General features: G+C 36.7%; 1 protein-coding gene across 1 annotated transcript; it reads right to left on the bottom strand.

Annotated features, from left to right (window-relative positions):
• Window positions 1–4,428: 4,428 nt before the first annotated feature.
• LOC123544660 (uncharacterized) lies at window positions 4,429–11,834 on the bottom strand. The gene is made up of 3 exons (XM_053532461.1): window positions 11,691–11,834; window positions 9,703–10,101; window positions 4,429–7,425 (listed from the first exon to the last, which is right to left on the bottom strand). Exons 2-3 carry the CDS (start codon window positions 9,710–9,712, stop codon window positions 6,440–6,442), a joined length of 996 nt encoding a protein of 331 aa, XP_053388436.1. The 5' UTR covers window positions 9,713–10,101; window positions 11,691–11,834; the 3' UTR covers window positions 4,429–6,439.
• Between the last annotated feature and the right edge of the window lie 8,926 nt (window positions 11,835–20,760).

Below are 20,760 nucleotides of genomic sequence, written 5' to 3'. Positions count from 1 at the left end.
TTCCATGATATACATATACTAGTATACGTCCTTGGTGGCCATGCCTTTCAACGAATCAAAATGGCGTTAACGATATTGCTAGAATGTCACCCTAGCAACGAGAAATTATTATGATATGGAAAAAGCGACTTCAGCCAGGAACATTCTTGTTATGTCATTTATTTGTCAGGATATACCAAGTTAGGGTTCGAGACCCAATACGAATAACACTCTCAAAGGTTATTACATTTTAATCTACATGATACAAGTGCAACGACAGTACTGAATACTTGACAATGAAACATGCCTATTATATAACACAGTAACAATAACTCAGTGTCCTAATAGTGTTGCTGATGCAGCATTGTTGTGTCCCTTAGTATGTATATAATCCAGTTATATAACAATTCTAACTCCGATGACAGATGGAGAATATAAGAAAATAAGTCCATCCGTTGAATCTGAGTTTCAACGACTTAAGTATCTTTATATTGTGGGAACGTTTGTGCAAAATACATATTCGTTAACTTGTTATCCCCATAATATTTCGAAATACACAACATGTCAATTTCGAAGAGAAATTGCTCAATATCGAGAAAAAATATATCTGAATATAGGTTTATTCATAGAATGGTCATACAATATAAAGACATTTTTTTTATATCGTAATAATATACCGAATTTTAAAATCTAATTTACGCTAGCCAAAATGTTTGTTTTTAACTCGATATTTAAGTTAAAGCCATTTACGGTATCCATAAGAGACATTAATAGCATAAGCTTTGTAAGCTTTGTAACTTTCTACACGCCCCATGTGGTTCTGGGACGATCTGTGTATGAAAAGAATTGGAACCACTCCCTTACCCTTGCATGATCGTAAGAGGCGACTTATAGGGTCTTAACACTTGGTTTTGCTGTAACTCTGTGAATCCAGCAAGTATGCAAATTTTGATTCCATACCTCATGTTTTTATTTTGATGTAAATGAGATGTAAAACCAAAATTTGTAGTCCTGTTTGGTGCCATATAACATATACTGTGTTGGTGCGCCGTAAAACCCAAATATAAATATAAATAAAACTTTCTACACATGTTTATTATCATTAGATTAGTAAGTATGTCTAGAACCATAACTTTCTCTTGCATTTTGTCAGAATGATGGCCCTTTTAAACTTCGAAAATTTGTATTTCTTGGTTATTTTTTTGTCCAGGTTCACTTGTCACAAATACTATAGCTTAGAAGGCATCAAAAGATAAATAAGAAAGCCAAGAGCTATAAAAAACTCTTTCCTAACGTATTTCCTAACGCCAAGCACTTATATACGAATGTTGGTACCCGCAGTATGGTGTATTTCGAAACATGACGGAGGCATTTTTTTCCATGACATCTAGATGCCCTAGGTCTGAACTGAATTTGCAATAGTTTCTGTTTGGAAAAGCTGTGAACTAGATATGTAGACACTGGTACCCCACTTCCTGTCACAGTACGGTCATATGGCAATTGTTGACAATGCAAGACTAATTAACTTTCATATTACCTTTGGTAGGGGTTGTGAGCCATCGGGGGTGAGGTATGTACACTACAAATATCATCAAAACACAAGATACGAAATTGAAAGAATAAGAAACAATTTGGTATGGTGGTAAATTTAAAAGAGACAGAAAACGAAGAAAAGAACCATAATCCCAAGTGCACAATTTCACATGCTGAACATCATTCCAAAAAAGTCCAATAACTGAAGGTTAAAAACTTTTTGAGATGATAATAATAATAATATTATAATAATAATAACATGTTTATTTATAGAAGGTAGCACATGAAGATATAGATCAGTACAAAGTACAAATGTACATCTTAATTTTAAATGTGGCCTTCTGAAAAACAACAACATCCAAATACAATTTACACTATCACATAACCTAATTAATTCATCACATTCATCCTTATTAATATCACATTCATTCTTAGACAAATACCCCTAAAAATAGATATTGCCTTTAAGTATCCATTTATACAATTTTCATTTTGGCAATTAATCAGTTATAATAATCAATTATATTAAAATGGCATAGTTATAATTCAGCTGATATAAACAAAGAGATTCTTAAGGCAGTCAACTGCAAGATATACATTTGATATTTCTTTTTAAAAGATGTTAGAGAACATTTGGAGCAAATTTCATTTAGTATTAAATTCCAAATATTTGCACCATTGTAACAAAAGTTTTTTACCATAATTTGTACGATATTTAGGTATAACTATGTCATTATGAGCAGCAGATCTTAGATTGTATGTTTCATTGCTGGAAAAGATTAAAATTTCAGAGATATATGAAGGTGCTAAATTGTTACAAGCTTTGTAAATAAGACAGCCCGTGTGGAAGTTACATCTTTCATTAAATGACATCCACCCAAGTTCTTTTTACATATCATTTGTTCTTGTTTGGAACGTTTTATTCCAAATTATTCTTGTAGCTCAACCTTGAATTTTCATTATTTTCTTTAAAGAACTCTTATTTCCTTGACACCATACAGTACAACAATAATCAAATATTGACATTATATATGCATTATAGAATAACTTTTTCATTTCATCTGTCAAATAGTACAATATACGTCTCAACAATGCTATTTTTTGAGTTAAGTTTAGTGCAAACTGTTTCAGTTTGAACATTCCACGACACTGTGTTGTCTACATAAATACCTAATAATTTTTGAACCTTGACATTTTCTATTATTTGCTTGGAAATACTTAAAAATAGTTCTTTACAATTATTACTATTTTGTTTAGTACACAAAACCATGCATTTTGTTTTGTTTGGATGAAGTGACATATTGTTATATGTGTGACAAACTTAAATGCTCTTAATGCATATGTTTGAGTCAAGTGCCATTCTCTGGTCTGCCCGAGTGAAATCACATCCTATCAAGTTTCATGACAATAGGCCAAATACAGTGACACACACTTTTAAGCATTCTTGTAAGGTTTAATGACTGTGTCATATACCTTTTGAGATCTGCATGACACAAATTCGAACGGACTGAAAGACATGTACGAATAGGAGTTGTACTATGTGCCTCCCTCCTAACACATTTTTGGGGAACTACACGTATTAGTACGGAATCCAGGAAGACTTGTAAGATCCTACTGAGAAGTCGCGTTAATTCCGTTGATAGCAAGGAATTCATTCATATACTGTCAATACAAGATTTATGAAATTCAGGCGCAGTTATATTTTCTGTGTCTTTGGGACATGGATAGTTAAGAATGAGGTTTCGTGCACATAATAACCGGTTTAAGCCGCAGCGGTATCTTATCAATGCGGTACTATATTGTCGTGTACAATTCAAGTCTTATGCATACAAAAGTACATACACTGAGGGACGTCCTTAGAACCTGTCTTTCCCTTTGTCAAAACACATCGTCCACATTAAATTTAATATCAATATGAAAATCTACCGCCAGACTTCGTGTCCTATTATTTAAGTACTGCCAGGCATTTGTCTTTCTTTACACAAAAGTAGACGCAACATTAAACAACTGTACTTTGAAAAAAGAAAAACGAAACACCCTATCCTGAGTGTTAAAATTTGTAATCATTAACTGAGCGTTGCTTTTAAAGACACTGGAATACAGATTTTAGAAGTAAGCCAACACCATAAAAAGTCGGAAAATATCTCATTTTAACTGAGCAAATTTCATGATACAATGTCGGCGACCATATGCAACATTCGGATATATCCCAAAAATGTGAAAGTAGACATTCCGCAATCCAAATATATACTCGGGTAAATGCCAGCAGTCCAAGATGCCTCTGGACGGTGCTTTGTTCAGTATTTTCCGACGCCAATTGTGCTAAAATATTATACATAATTTCTTAAACACTAAACATTTCAATAGCTATAATGATTTCAATTAAGATAATCATTTAAAAGTTAATAAAGCACTTTGAGTACAGATTTTGTGTAGGTAGAAACTCAGTTTTACAAGCAGGTTTTGCTCAAACACATCAATTGAAATTTCAACCTTTTTCGTATAACTTGGAAGTAAATGCCACTGAAAGAATTCCCAGCAATTATACAAAGAAATGTTTTGTTTGTCCGATATTATATTAATCTACAATATTATAAGCAGGCAATTAGTTTTGCGGACTATTTTACAGTGTTTATACAACGAAAGATAAATCTTAATATGTGCCGTGCCATGAGAAAACCAACATAGTGGCTTTGCGACCAGCATGGATCCAGACCAGCCTGTGCATCCGCGCAGTCTGGTCAGGATCCATGCTGTTCGCTTTCAAAGCCTAATGGAATTAGAGAAACTAATAGCGAACAGCATGGATCCTGACCAGACTGCGCGGATGCGCAGGCTGGTCTGGATCCATGCTGGTCGCAAAGCCACTATGTTGGTTTTCCCATGGCGCGGCTCATATGATTTTAGCCTGCAAATGATTATTTTACAGTTTCCATCAAATGACAAAAACGCTAAAGCTACAAACATAATTTATTACGAAGAATCATACTAAAATAAATATTTGCGATTTGAAACCGTAACCAATTATAAGTTTTGTTTAGTGTATTTACAAGAAAACTAAATGAACAACTTCATTTCATTTAGTTTTGTGCATGATATACAATATATGTTTTATGGAGACCAATAATTATAATTAGATATCTTGGGGTGGTGATGGGGATAGGATGTGTTCGTGAGAATAGTAAAATTTTGTGTATAATTATATTTTTTTCTAATTTAGTATTTATGTTGACTGGGCCATCACCAAGTGCTCATATGCAGCTTGTATTGAGAAAAGTAACAAAACACCATTTGAGTTGAAAATGGGCTTTTAATAAAGCCATAAAACATATATACACATATCAGAAGTTAACAAAGACCAAATATGTTACATTTTAGAAATATCTGGACGACTGAACCGCCGCCAATAAAACATACACATTTCAAAATTAACAAGACAAAATATGTATATATACCAAATAAAATAAAAATTGACTAGAAAATGGTACAGTCATAGGTATACTAATGGCTGGATTTCATATAAACTCAAAGCAAAACAAACAAACAAAAACTAATAAAATAATAAAAATAAAGATGTATATCAATCGAAATATGAAAGGGATGGATTGACTAGGGGAGGTGGTGGGTTGTTCACGAAACGTCTTCTCTAAACAAAGGAAATTGGAATTATGGTGATGAATCGCGACGCATATCACTCGTCTATCGCGACACACGCCACTTGTCTGCGGCACCCGCTCATTATGCGGCACCCACTTCTCGTACCCAAAAGTATAATGGACCCGCACATAAATGATTTTATGTAACATAAAATTCCATTTATGTTGACTGGGCCATCACCAAGTGCTCATATGCAGCTTGTATTGAGAAAAGTAACAAAACACCATTTGAGTTGAAAATGGGCTTTTAATAAAGCCATAAAACATATATACACATATCAGAAGTTAACAAAGACCAAATATGTTACATTTTAGAAATATCTGGACGACTGAACCGCCACACAGTGGTTTGTTGGTCGACCAACCAGCAAAGCACTACGGCCAGACAAATATGAGCACTTGGCGTAGGGGTATGTCTTAGTGACCTTAGCAATATTTTGTAGAAGAAGGAGGTTATATACAAAAAGTAATGAATCTTAACCAAGAAAAAAGATAAAGTAAGGAACACAAATGTAATTTCAGTCATTTTGAATAAAATTGTTGCCTAAGAGTGTAAAGAACACAATCATATGCCAGTAAACAGTTCGAAATAAGGCCTGCTGTTTAAGCCCGCCAGTTACACAAAAATAATATGACAGTTATGAATATTGCCTGCTGCCTAAGCCAGTCAGGTACGCAAACATAATATCAATTAGTTCTGAATTAAGCCTGCTGCCTAAGCCAGTCAGGTGCACAAAATTAATCTAAGACAATTATGAATATTTCTGCTGTCTAAACCAGACAGGTACATAAAAATGATATCAGTCAGCTCTGAATAAATCCTGCTCTTAAGCATGTCAGGTATACAAACATAAAATCAATCAGTTATGAAAATTGCCTGCTGCCTAAGTCAGTCAGGTAGTGAGGTACACAGCATTATATCAGTTAGTTATGAACATTACCTGCTGCCTAAGCCAGACAGGTACACAAACATCGTTTCTGGCAGTTCAAAAAAAAAAAAAAAAAAAAAAAAAAAAAAAAATATATATATATATATATATATACCTGCTGCCTAAGCCAGTCAGGTGCACAAACACAATATCCAGTCAGTTCTGAATCAATCCTGCTGCCTAAGCCAGTCAGGTATAAAAACATAATTTTTGACAGTACGGACTAATACCTGCTGCCTAAGCCAGTCAGGTACACTTAGCCTTGAGATCATATAGGATTGTTACTTTAACAGGCAATGGAGGCAGTTGGCAACTGAAATGTGCAGGTACAAAGTCTAAGCCTTAAGTTGAAGGACGGATATATTTCTTATATGCACTGGATTTCCAGCGACCAAGTGCTTGCAGTTGGTGTGGAGTGACTTGCAGATTGTATGCGTGAGTAGCACCTCCAATACGGAAGGAATGTGGAGTGTATTCTTGAGAATTCAGACCAATATAAGAAATACATTTCCGGAGAAAAGACCTTACGGTTGCACTATAGAGAGGTCGACCATCTTGAAGAACAAAACAAGGACCTGATGTTTCAGGTCTGCGCAGCAGAAATCGTTCTAAAGCAACAACCGGACACAGTGATTTAACCGAATTCTTTTCCAGATTGACAATCGCTCTTTGACCTTTAGAGTGTTTATATCTATTCATTGTTATTGAAACTCTTGTTATGTTCTGTTTCTTTCTGTAAAAACATACATTTTTGTTGGAAATTACATTACCCTTACCGGTTTTGGTAATAGAAACTTCTCCAATTCGAAACAAACCGAAAAATGAGACCAAATATAGTGCTTTATACAGATGTTTGTCATACGACGACTGACAAAGGGAGTCAAGTGCAAGGATTAATTCCTGTAAAAGTTTAATGGTGATCGGCTTTCTCTGGTCCGGTTGAGTGACCTTGATCCTGATTGCGTACATAAGTTTGCGAATGACAAAATTGTTTGCTGGATTTGTTAGTGACCATATGCTGTGAAAGTACGACAGACCTGAAAGCCGTGTGCGGATTGTCGAATAACTCAAGCCTTGAACATAACAGTTTGCTAAGTACTGGGCTAACCTATTAACAGTTATAGGGAAAACCACTTCACAAGGGTAAAATTGGGAAGCAAACTGTAGATAATGTTTGTAGGCTTGTTTGTATGATTGTCTGGTAGCCTTGGACAGGGACTGATTCAGAAGATCCAGAACACTTTTATTTAACAGATATCTAGAACTATGCTTTGAACGTCTGTTGGATTTGGATCCATGTGTGGCGCTGACATCTGGAACTGTTCGATCTGTAAACGTGACAAGAAATCAGGAAGGTTATTGAGTTTCCCAGAAATATGTTCTGCCTTGACAAGAATATTGAATCTCATGCATAAAAGGACGAACTTCCGGACAAGATGCATTAGGGATGGATCCTTAGATGTCTGTTTGTTAAGAATGTGGACTACTGCCTGATTGTCTGAATGCAAAATAAGACATTTATTGCTGAAATTTGACCCCCATTTTTCCAATGCAATAATGATTGGGAAAAGTTCCTTAAAAGTAATATTGTGAGCCTGCAGGTGTTCAGGCCATTCCCCGAAAAACCAATGGTGCTGAAAGATGGCACCGTAGCCGATCGAACCAGAGGCATCTGTGAATAAATGGAGCTGTTTGTCTGTTAACCATTTGCCATCCAATAGCAAACTTTTCCCATTAAAATGTTCAACAAAAAACTGCCATGCTTGAATGTCTTTCCTACTCTCCCTATTGAGTGTTATGTAGTGATGTGGTTTTTTGCCTCCCTTTGTAAGATCAGTTAGCCTACGCATAAAGGACCGGCCGGGAACAACTACACTGCAACAAAAATTTAGAAGCCCAAGGAGACTCTGAAGATCTTTGAGAGTAATTTTTCTACGCTGAGACATATGGTGTAACATTTCTCTTAATTTGGACAGCTTATCAGAAGGTAACCTAGCTTGCATTTGTAAGGAATCCAACTCAAGACCCATAAAGGTCATGGTTGTGTTTGGGGATTCAGTTTTTTCCTTTTTGATTGGGACTCCAATAGAGGTACACATAGATACAAAGCTATTTAGATGGACGTTGCAACGGTTTGAGTGTGAAGGACCCATTATCAGGAAATCATCTAGAATGTGAATGATATGGGGGATTCGAAGTACATGTTTCGCAATCCATTCTAAACTTGTACTAAAACGTTCGAAAATTGCACAGCTGCTGGAAGCCCCCATTGGAAGGCACTTGTCGTAATAGAAGTCCCCGAGAAACTGGAAACCAAGTAGGCTGTAGTCATCCGGATGCATTGGGATTAACCTATAAGCATCCGCTATATCTGTCTTACTAAGATATGCCCCCCGGCCTAATGTTAACAGCAATTGAACAGCATCGTCAAAAGTTGTATATGAAACTGTAGCCATATCTGGGTCAATGCCGTCATTAACAGATGAGCCTTCATGATAACTTAAATGGTGAATAAGATGGTACTGCCCTGGAACTTTCTTGCTTACTAAGCCGATAGGGCTAACCTTCAAATGTGGAAAAGGACGTGCTTTGAAAGGGCCAGCTATTCTTCCGTGTTTCAATTCTTTTTCTAGTTTTGACTGAACAATGGCCGGCAGTTCATTACAAGATTTTAAATTTTTTGAATTAGCGGCTGCGCGGTCACCTAGGTAAGCTAACGAAAAACCCGAGGTGAAACCGGTGATTAAATATTGTTTGTCAAAATAACCTGACAGGAGAGATGCAAGGGGTTTGACCTGAACTGGTGTTGGTAATCTATTTATTGGTTTGTTTACTGGCTTGCTTACCATGTCCTGCAAAGGACTGGGATTTTCCTTGTGTTCCAAGGAGGGCTTGGGCTGCTTGTTCTTTGCTATCGTAGATGCATTGGCCTGAGTAGTGCTGCTGTTTACAGAAACCACAGATGTGAGGTCTGTTACAGGACGGGAGACGACATTCTCCCCTTCTGTTATAAGTCCAGCATGTGTTGGGCCAAAATTTTGAAGAGAATGTTGTGGGAGAACGAAAGCGTTTGGCTGGGCCCGGTGGGCCTGTACTCCGAAAGGGACGGTTGGTGACCATGGCTGATGTAGTAGGGGATGGTTCTGTACAGGCACGCATCCAGAACTCAAAATGAAGGGAGTCCCAAGGGACGGGAGTATGACTCCTGAGTTGGCGAAATTGAGAGTCATATTGCTGCCATGCTTGACCCGGACGGCGAGATGCTAAATCTCTGATAATTTCACCATATTTCATGAGGGTAGGTGCAACAGCTGGAAATTTCTCAGTATAAATTGCCGCAAACCTCAGAAATGCCGAGGTCCAGGCTTCAATTGTGCCAAGTTTACGTTGACGGACAGATGGGGTGACGCTCAGATTAGACCTATTGTCCATTTGTAGCATAAATTGTCTATTGTTAGACGGTGGGACGAAAGAGTCTTGAGGGAGCAAATCGGCCATATTTATAAATTTATCAGCCCATATCTGTTTCTTTAATTTTTTGCATATTTGGGATGAAATGGGAGTGGAAACTGGTGTTTGGAAACCATTGCCAAAACCTCCATTACCTGCCAGCATAGATGTATGCTCTGTGATTGTATCAAACAGTGAATCTCTATCACTATCGCTATCACTGTCACTGTCACTCTCACTTGCACTGGAATACTCTGACTGGTCTGTTTCCGGGACTGTTACTGCTGTATCATCCTGGAATCGCTTTGGGACACGACGTTTTCGTTTATTGTCTTTTGCAGGTACAGTTGATGTAGGTTTATCATTCGCTGGAAAAGTTTGTTTTGTTTTTGACTTTTTCGCGTCTTTAGACTTTACGGAGATTTTCCGTTTTGGCTTTGCCACTGGATTCGGGCTATTGTCTGTTTGAACGGTTGCTTTCCTCGACAAATTGGCGTATTTCGAGGTCTTTTTCCTCGATCCATAATAAGAGTGTGTTTGTTTTTTGCCTTCACCTGAAAAAACACAGACTAAAAATTAAGACAAGAAAACCGGTACATTTGGCTATTCTGAGACTGCTTCTTTACATTTTGTCATAGATACAGACATTTCCCTTGTTTGTAGACTTATATTGTTTATTTTTAGGTAGAGTTGTTATGCATCAGGGTTAAACCTGGAACATCAGACAGTGAGTGTCTGGAAAACTGTGTAAAGTGACATCAGATTTCCAATCTGGAATGTGAGGTTCGAAAAGCCTAGACATGTGTTATAAGATGTATAACGTCATCAGATCTGATCTCTGGATAAGACATTGTTAACTACAGAAAACTTGTAACCAGAAAAACTGGTCTTCAGACAATGATGCATTGTCTGGAACATCAGACAACCATGTCCGCAAACGATGGATGTAATTTATTTATTTATTTTTTTTATTTATTTTTTTTTTTGCTTTACCTGATAAGATAAATATTATTGTGAAAAAATCATTGTAAATTACTACAAATTTGTTCCATCTTCAGCAGACTTGATTGTCTGGATATGCAATAGTCAGTAAATGCCAGTAAATATGGCCTTCAGACAATGTGTCTGGAGACATCAGACCCCGAGATCTGGACTGTGAAATACAGGTACTCATACTCATAGTAAACCGGATGAATGCTGATACAATAATTTGCAATAAAATGACCGGACTGGATAGCGCAGTTGTACAAATAGTATTATGAGCCTTTCGGACAAATTAGCCTGGGTCTGTCAAATTAGAACTAAGTATGGCTGTGATTGCCGTAGATCGAACAAGAAAGTAGATCCATCATTACTTTTGTACAACTGGAATAGCAAGGGTTTACTTTACTGTTAATATATATTATATTGAATACCTTTCCTCTAAAAAATATTACTTTTTTGTCTATAAATGCACAAATAACAGCTAAAAATGTATGTTCAATTTTTTATAAGGTAAAAAGCAACACATATCTTATTGATTCAGCTGTTTGGAAGCTGTCACCACCGCTGCCCGGACATTGCTGAACAGTTTCCTGTTACCCAGGGGCGACAAATGTATGCCATCTGCTGCATAGGCCGATTCTCGATTGACCGACCAAAATCCCTTTACTCTCCAAAATTTAGTTTTAGGTCGTGATTGGAATTTGTGATAAAGCTGAAGGTTGAGCTTGTCGACTCGGGCATTAAACCACTGAACATCAACAGGGTATTTAACTCTAACCGTCCACTGGCGTCGGTGGATAACCTGAAGAAATGTTACGTATTTCACGTGTTCTTTTGTGATAAGCGTATCAACAAAGTCCAAAATCTCTGCTGAAAATTTGTTCACTGATACCGATGTATTATAAAGATCACATGTGCCAATCAGCAAGATTACTATGTCAGGTTTAAAGTCCCTTATACGGTCTAAACAGGCCTCTGATCGCAGTGTGGCAATTGTTGCTCCCGGAAATCCAGAAAACTGCACCATGAAACGTGCAGAGTCAAGATTAAGTGAAAATGAACAATCTGACTCATTTAAGATGAAAGATTTTAAATTTCCCACAAAGGAATGTCCATAAAGTAAAACTTTCAAAGTCATTCTGACAGAAACACCACTGACCGGAAGTTCCTTTGTTGACGAAACACCATTGACCGGAAGTTCCTTTGTTGACGAAACACCATTGACCGGAAGTTCCTTTGTTAACAAAGTAATATTTACGATTCGTCTTCACAAAGAAATGAAAGAAGTTTCCCTTTCCATCCAATGGTCAAATATCATTTTGTGCATTGATAAACACAAAATAAAAGGTCTTGAAAGAGGTTTAAATGTTGTCTGCAAACCGATAAAACTGATAAGATTTTGTCCACCACGTTTCGGAAGTTCTTTATTTCGGAATGAAAAACACTATTTCACGATTATTATAAATGTTCCCAAGATTTCCTCTTGATCCAAGGGAAGAGAATCATATTTCTTTACCGAAAAATCACAAGAATCCTGGAAACAGTTCAAATATTGACTACAAATCGAATAATAATTGTTCACGAAACGTCTTCTTTAAACAAAGGAAATTGGAATTATGGTGATGAATCGCGACGCATATCACTCGTCTATCGCGACACACGCCACTTGTCTGCGGCACCCGCTCATTATGCGGCACCCATTTCTCGTACCCAAATGTATAATGGACCCGCACATAAATGATTTTATGTAACATAAAATTCCATTTATTTATCGTACTGTACCAGGCAAACGTATTGTTTTTATTTTCATTTGGAAGGAAAAATATAATTTTGTGATACTTCGTTGACCGATGAAGTGACTCGATCTCAGATATTTGGTCAAAGTTATCTTTAAAAAAAAAATGTTTGCAAATTGCAGGCTTATATCGCTCGTGATCCCGAACCTGAAGTGCGACCTAAAAATATTATCTTTATTAAATCTGAAATTAAACCCTATCTTAAGTAATAACTGAATAAAAAATCCAAATCCTAACCTGTACAAAAAGTATACTGTACACTTACCATTACATTATCTTAAGTAGTAACTGAATAAAAACCCTAACCGATACAAAAATGCCGAAGCGAACCGATGTAGTGTAATTAATGTATGCGTTAGCAACGTTACGGCTTAACGAATTCATACAGACAGTATAATTGTTATAACGCTCGTTCTATTGCACGTTATATCGGTGACGTTTAATACAGACACAATTTTGAAAGCTTTCGTATGACCGCAACATTAATATCAGATGTCATTGGTCACATAAAAAATACCACGTTAGTTTTTATTGTCTTCTTCTTTCAGTCAGACAGCTTACGTATTAACTACGTATTGAGGAAAACATGTTTGGACTTTCCTCTCAATATGGGTATAAATAAGAAGTTGAGATGTTCATTTCGACAAAAACAGGAGATTTAGTTTCACTTCGTTTTATTACTTCGTAAAATCCCAAATTTCTTACGAAAGATGTACACTTTTGCTGTCGTCTGCTTCTTGTTGGGCTGTTCTGTAGTAGCACAAGCCTGTAAGTATCATCATTATTTGGTTATTGATAATCAGTCATCGTTGAATTTCAATATACCACAGAAATAAAAACATTTATTAAATTGTATTTTTTTTTCTATTAATTGTAACTCTATAAATACCATCTATCCAAAATTTGATTATAAATAACATAATGTTTGTAACTATTAGCAGACATTCCAGAAAACGCTCCATAGAATTTCAGTTTTAATGTTTATAAATAAAAGAATACAAAGCAATACTTCAACATTTTAATAACGATATTTACTTCCTTTGTTTTCAGTGTATGTGAAGCAAAAACGACCAATCAAACAAGGTGAGTGCAATTTCTTCTGGTTTCTAAACGTTAATGTTAAATGTAAATTCTCGGTAACTTATTGTAAGTGTTATCGGCTGTTGGGAAGGTTCTACATACATACGAGATAATTTAACAATGCTTGAAGGTCGGTCTTTACATCATGAAATTATTTTGCTTTTTACTTGGCCTATATATGTCTTTTGGGTCTTTGGAATAATGAAGTTCATTTAACTTTTCTTCTTTATGAGTTTAAGTCGATGTTGAGGGGTTAGGGAATGGGGGGAGGGTGTGGGGTGGGGGGGGGGGGAAGCGTGAGCGTGGCTCATTTCATTACCTCGCATATGTGCACGATCAAACCGAGCCTGCTGTTATTTTGCTCGGTCCCTGTTTGGGCTTCTAGCAGATTACTTTCTAAAATGTTTGTCAATGATAAACGCAAGACAAATTTTCCATGAATAAAGTGTAAATATGTAAAAGTTTTCTTTAAACAAGAAAAGAAGCAAATTTCTGTGTTGATCTATGAGGTATTCAATACATCATATCTACTTTCTTTGTCGTCTGGTTCAAAACAGGAAGTTACATTGAGATTGTATATGGATAACGTGCTTCAAAATCAACCAACAGAACTAAAAAGATTATATAAAACATCTACAAGTATTTGGAAACGAGGCAATGGCACAATGTCTCACCGACAGTAAAAGTGCAAGATTTTGAATGTATCAAATCTCCGTTTCGATTCATACTAGTAGTTACATGAATACTACAGGGAGGAGTCTGTCAAGATGAACATGTTCCAAAATTATGCAAAACAAATTTAGCTTTGAATAAAATTGAATTTCGGTGTGTTTTATATTATATCTGTTTGCTTCGAGGAACGCCCATTATACCTTAATTAGCTACTATCACGGGCGGTTTCAAGGGGGGTTGTGGGCGCAGACGGCGCCCACCTAAAATCCGACAAGCATGATCTTTTTTGATATCCTAAAATTGAAGTGTCAGTCATTTTAATCAAATTTTCTGCTCGCTCTGTTCGCATACTTTATATAAATGGTATTTATAATTACTGAAGTGGTTGGAGCAGAATTGGCAGTCCAGCTTAGTAAAATTACTTTTACCGAAAATTTACAAATTTAAATGATGATATTGTCTTAGATATTCATTCTCAAATATGTTAAATATACGTCTGATAGCGGCATTTGAGGTATACTTACCATTATATTTTCCGAGGGGTGGGGGTGGGTGGGGGGAGTGTCGGGCATACCCCGGACTTCCCTAGAAACTTCACACCCTTAACAAATCTTTGAACCGGCCCTGACTATGAGGGATGCAACATGTGTACCAAAAGGTACATGGTCGAAATCATGTAGAACGTATTCACCCTTAATCAAATTTATATGTTAATTTTCTATTATATATTTACAGTTTACTGCTATGACTATACGGGACGCCCGGTATACCCTGGCCAGAGCTACTATGATGGATGCAACACGTGTACTTGGGGTCCATACGGCAGGGTATGTCTAAATACTGTTTTATTTTCGCAGCAATTGAAATAGAATGTCATGAGCTTCTGTAGCACCTGAATGTAGCAAAAATAATTAATGTACTCTTATATAATCTTGGAACGCATTTAGAATCTATCATTTCGGTTCTAATCCGCAAAATTTGCACTTACTGTTTCAAGCATTCGGTCCACAGGCTGTTACAATTCACACCCCGACTGGAAAGCATAACAAGTATTTATTAACTAGAAATCCAACTTGCGAACTTTTTGTAATTTACAGGATTATGAAATAAATGAAGAAATTTTGTTATTTGACCTAGTGTTGTGAGCTTGTGTTGTGAAATAGTTCTGATGAAATTATTAATGAACACATTTCACAAGCTCGTATTATTTTCATTAAAAATTTGTTCTTTTAAAAGGTCAATAAGAATTTAAATTAGAGCACTCAACTATTTGTTTGTGATATAATACTGTAGATTAATTTATATTATATTGAGTTCTGTTCATTCTACAGAAATTTACTACTTTTTAAATATTTTAGATACAATTTACTTCAAAATTAATAAAAAAATCTTGCTCATTGATTAGGTAAACGATATGTTCCGAAAGACATTGTTTATTTCACAAGGATTCAGTTGTATTTGAATTTTCGCTTGTATTAACAGCCTACCATATGTACAAGAAGATATTGTGGAGGCAAAATTATCGATACAATAAGACCTATCTACCCCGTCAAACCAGTGAAACCTGTTTACCCAATCCGTCCAGTGAAACCAGTAAAACCAGTAAAACCAATCTATCCCGTCAACCCAGTGAAACCCGTGTACCCAATCCGTCCAGTGAAGTCAGTACAACCAGTCTACCCTGTTAACCCAGTGAAACCCGTGTACCCGATCCGTCCAGTGAAGACCGTACAGCCAGTCTACCCAGCCACCTACTAGATGGTCACTACTAGAAACAACATTCATAAAATGAAACATTAGTTCCAGTAAAACTGAAAGTCATTAATGATGTTCGAAAACCGAGTAAGAAATAATCAAACAAACTCTGACAGACACGGAACTATTTTCAGAGGCTGAACATTAAGAATTTGATATTTTTAAAGGCATCACTATTTCGGAATATCTATTTCAAAACAAAGATCATCATATTTCTAACTGTGTATATGTCTATTCAATTTCGTCTCATTATCCAGGGACGAAGTTTCGACCCATTGTTTTTAATGTGCAATAAATTAAAAGTTAAATGCAACGTCAATTTTGTCTCTATTCTTCCGGTCAAGATATCGACCCACTAGATTGTTAAAAGGCCTAAATCATTATACGTATATTTAAAAAAAAGTTCTATGGTATGAGACCAAGATATGCAATTATTTGGCTGCAAAAATATTAACGAATATTTTTTAAAAGAACGACGGCGTCAGATTATAGAGAATGTCATTGCCGCCAGCATGCACGAATAGTGGTAAGCAAAGAACAATGCTTTCTAAATCACGACTGAACACCCTGCCGCAGATGGTCCGTGTGAAATACTCAATATCTACGTATTCCGAATAAACGAAACTTAAAGGTAATTAATAATTAAACGATTACGGATCCACTTATCGGTTATGGCAATGTGTGAGGGTCTTACTATCATACATGTAGATGATACTCCCTTTCTCTGAGATGCAACTGCGGCTATATTTGCTCTTGCTTCTGGCAATAAATTGCCATTAATTCTCTTGTGCGAGAGTAGTAAGGGATGTTAAGTAGCTTTAAGTAATTCACTTATGAGAAAATAATAATTTTCCAGCATTATAAAGAAAATACCCATGTAAAAGCTGTTTACCAATAAAGTATTCTCATGAAGTTCTACGTTCACCTAGGTCTATAGATCGCGCCATTTAGAACTGTTTTAGTTCTAAGTAAGCAAAAATAAGGAAGTTATTTTACACTGTACAGTACAATACTGGATATGCTGGACTCGTACACTGGACTTCAGATATATATTAAACTCGCCTATCGACTCGTCCTATAGGGTTTTTATACAGCAGTTGCGTATTTGTCTAAATTTATCTCCTAATTGTACAGAAGAAAGTTATGTAACCTAACAAAACTGATTATTTTACACCCGAAAATGCAAATAATATATATCTTTGTTTTCTGCATCATGATTACAAATTGGACTGTAGTGTAATTGGTAGTTTTTTTATATAGTCCTATCATATTCGGTTTCTAAAGTACTCCACCCCTTCCTCAAAAAAGCACCATTTTTTGTCTTTATTGTACTCGAGTCCCGAAATCCACGTAAATTGCGTAATTCACAGGAAAACAGAAAAAGAGTCATTCGAAATTGAAATTGTGGCTGACATAGATTTATTTTGTCCCTCGTGTTCATGCACGTTAATATTCTGCCTTTATATTTATAACGGGCTATCAAATTTCTAAACGGATAAAACAAAACTGATCAAAAGGCTAGCCTGTTTGATGCTATTTTCACGGTACTAAGAAATGAACTGATGAAGAAAACATAGAAAAGCACATAGAAAAGCTTACATTGCTATTCTTTTCTCGTCACTGTTTTAATACTTTATCATCTAAAAAGGAAATAAACTATAAAAGTTAAAAAACATTTCTTCTTCTTCTTCTTATCGTTCGCGACTACACTGTCAGACCAGTAGCCTCGATGAAACTTGTGGTTTGACGCAGATCCTCAATGCCTCCATACAATTTCTGGTGGATTGAGGTATCTATCGGCCAAGTCGCAGCTCGCTCCTGGTCATGCCTTTTACATCTCTGAAGTATATGCTCCGCAGTCTGATCTTCTCCACCACATGGACAAGTTGGCGATGATGTCAGTCTGTATTTTTTGTACATGTGAGCATTGAGCTTGTTGTGCCCTGAGCGGAGCCTGACCATCATCACTTGTTCAGACCGATCAAGGAGATGAAAAGCATCTTCCTCCATCTTTGGTCTCGTTAGTGCCTTGATGATGATGACTTTCTCCTTGTAACTCACAGGTTCTGTTGGTTGTTCTGACTGAGCTCCTAGCTTAGCCAGTTTGTCTGCCTCTTCATTGCCTGCAAGTCTACAATGGGATGGAATCCACTGAAGTGCTACTTTGCAGGTTATACTCAGACTCTGCATTCTCCTGGCTAGCTGCGGAGCTTTATTGTTGATCAGAGCTTCCATGACAGACAGTGTATCTGTGAGAAAGACGACTGAGGAGCTTTCTTCTGCCGAGTCTTCAACCATTGAGACGGCCTTCATGAGTGCTTCAGACTTTGCCTTGTAATTGTTGCAGTGTTTTCCTGTGGCTGCATGTAGTGTTTCTCTCTTGCCAGATGGGTATTGAATGAAAACTCCTGCTCCTCCATCTTTGACGGCGCATGTGGCTGATCCGTCTGTATAGACATGAGTCCATGATTCCGGAGGATAGTCTTCATTGATCATAGCAAGTGTGAGGCTCTTCCGAATGCCTTCATCCTCTTGCTTCCCACGGTCAAGACGAGAAACAGCAAGTCTCACAGTCACTGAGGACAGATCATTCGCTAGTGGGTTTATAATGTCTTCACTTCCTAGGGGAGTCGTTAGTATGTTCAGCTCAGTTTTGAACTCTCGGTTGAGTTTCTTTGCCTCATGTACGAAGCTGATACGTTTGAGCCGATTCTTTGTGTAGCCATCTAGCTTGGCTTTCATGGGATGGTCTTGAAAAGACCTGAACTTCTCTGCTTGAAGCAGAACCTTTGCATGTCTTCTGTCTTGTAACGGCTGTGTGCCTGTTAGCTTCTGTCAGGATACTGGTTATATGACCCAGGGAAGTGCCTACGCCTTTAGTATCTTGAACAATGGTTTGGGTCCAATCGCTAAGGTGACTATGTCTTAGACTAGCTGACAAACGAATGTAGAATGTCCTTTGTTAAAACGTAGAGCTGGTGATACCAAATATCTCATATATAGAATTTTCCTCTGGCTACCTTGCCTAAATGATTCGTGTACCAATGATTCATAAATAATTTCTATTATCAGCTAGACAATTTCAGGGATCAGGCAAATCACTAAATGTTTCAAACTATCAATCTTCAATTAAAAATGATTAGCTTAAACTCCTATAGGCTGGAGACTCTATACTTGACTGGTCTTTTTGTTGAAGTTCCCGTCAGACAATGTCTTTGAATCAACAACATACTAGTCCTATCGCATAGATGCTCGGCCTCTGTCCTCTCAAACTCTATAAGATTGCCCTGACTCCTGGATGCTCAGCGCCTATATGCTATCATATGTAGCATTCAACTACCATATAGGTATTATCCCGATGCCTTGGCTGTACTTCGCCAATAATGCTGAACCGTCTATAAGCTGGAACTCTCCTACTATCTCAGTAGATTACCAAACTCTGGGTCTCTGTCTCAGCTTCCCGATGCTCAGCCTATATATGCTATCGTCTATAGCATTCAATTACCTTTAAGGTAAAACTCCTATGCGCTGGCCCTATAGCTCGAAACCTTATCGAAATTCTGCTACTCTTCTTTAGTCTAAGAACTTCCAAAGTCTTCTTTTTAATAATTTATCCGCCCTGACAGGGTAACTGCAATAGTCTCCTTCTCAAGGTACTGGGATAAATTATTAGTTGAATCCTCGATGTGTCTTCTTCAACCGCTGGATACCGAATGAGCTCTCTGTCATCCATCTACCTATTTATACCCAGCAGACGTGCTATTTTTAGAACTTGTTTCTGATTGGTCCAAATTTAAACATAACGTTTTACAACGAGTACTTGCTCTGTCAAATATCTGGTTCCCTTTAACTTTTGTATATGACATATTGTGTGATGCTGGGATCCAGCTATCTATATAATGAACCCAAATCAGCGACAAATGACCCAAATTCTATTAATTACAGCAATTCAACAATAATTATAGCAATGACAACATGAAAAGGGAGTCAAGCACTATCTGTGCTTATGTGTTACGTTATCAATATATTAAATATACAAATTATTCTGACAAATAGCCCCCTTCTCAAGAAAATACTTTCAGTTTTTCATAAACATGAAGAATAATTTGTAAACAAATCTCTTTTTCTTTTTACTATTTCTTGATTGATTTTTTTTAAAGATCTGTTACACCTAACGTATATAAACCCATTATTGTCTGCTTAAATAATCAGCACATTACATTTTCTGTTCCTTTGATAGATTCTATCTTGAATCTGTAACACTGCAAAAACAATGCCCATCTCATAATTCTTGAGCTTTCTACTTTACATTTCTGTATGTAACTCAATGGGGCGTGATCAGTCTGTAGGATGAACTCACTGCCGTACAAATACTTCTGAAATTTCTTAACACCAAAAACTATTGACAAACATTCCTTTCAATTACCGAATAGTTCCTCTCTCTTTGGAGCAATTTTTTACTGGCATATGCTATGGGAAATTGTCCATCTTCATACCTCTGAAGAAGTGTTGCTCCAACCCCAGTATCTGAAGCATCACACTGTGATATAAAAGGTCGTGAAAAGTCTGGTAACCGTAAAATAGGTGCTTGTGTAAGCAAGGTTTTCAAAGTATGAAAAGCTTTGGCATGTTGTTCTTCCCATACTACAGTATTAGGTTTCCCTTTCTTGATTAAGTCGGTCAGTGGTGCTGCAACTTCGGAGTATGATGCTATAAATTTTCTATAATAACCAGTTAGGCCAAGGAAACTGCGTACTTGTCTCTTAGTCTTAGGTTCTTCTGCATTCTTTATACGCTCTAATTTATCATCTTCCATCTCCAGCTGATCATTTCCGACCTTATGCCCAGTGAATGAAATATTATCATATCCTACGAGACACTTTGTTGGTTTTAGTGTAAGCTTTGCATCTCTAACCCTCTTAAAAA

The sequence above is a fragment of the Mercenaria mercenaria genome, unplaced genomic scaffold (assembly GCF_021730395.1).
Source record: "Mercenaria mercenaria strain notata unplaced genomic scaffold, MADL_Memer_1 contig_1264, whole genome shotgun sequence".
NCBI lineage: Eukaryota > Metazoa > Mollusca > Bivalvia > Venerida > Veneridae > Mercenaria > Mercenaria mercenaria.
The sequence above is the reverse complement of the archived record's forward strand: the minus strand, read 5'-3'. Positions and strand labels throughout refer to the sequence as shown.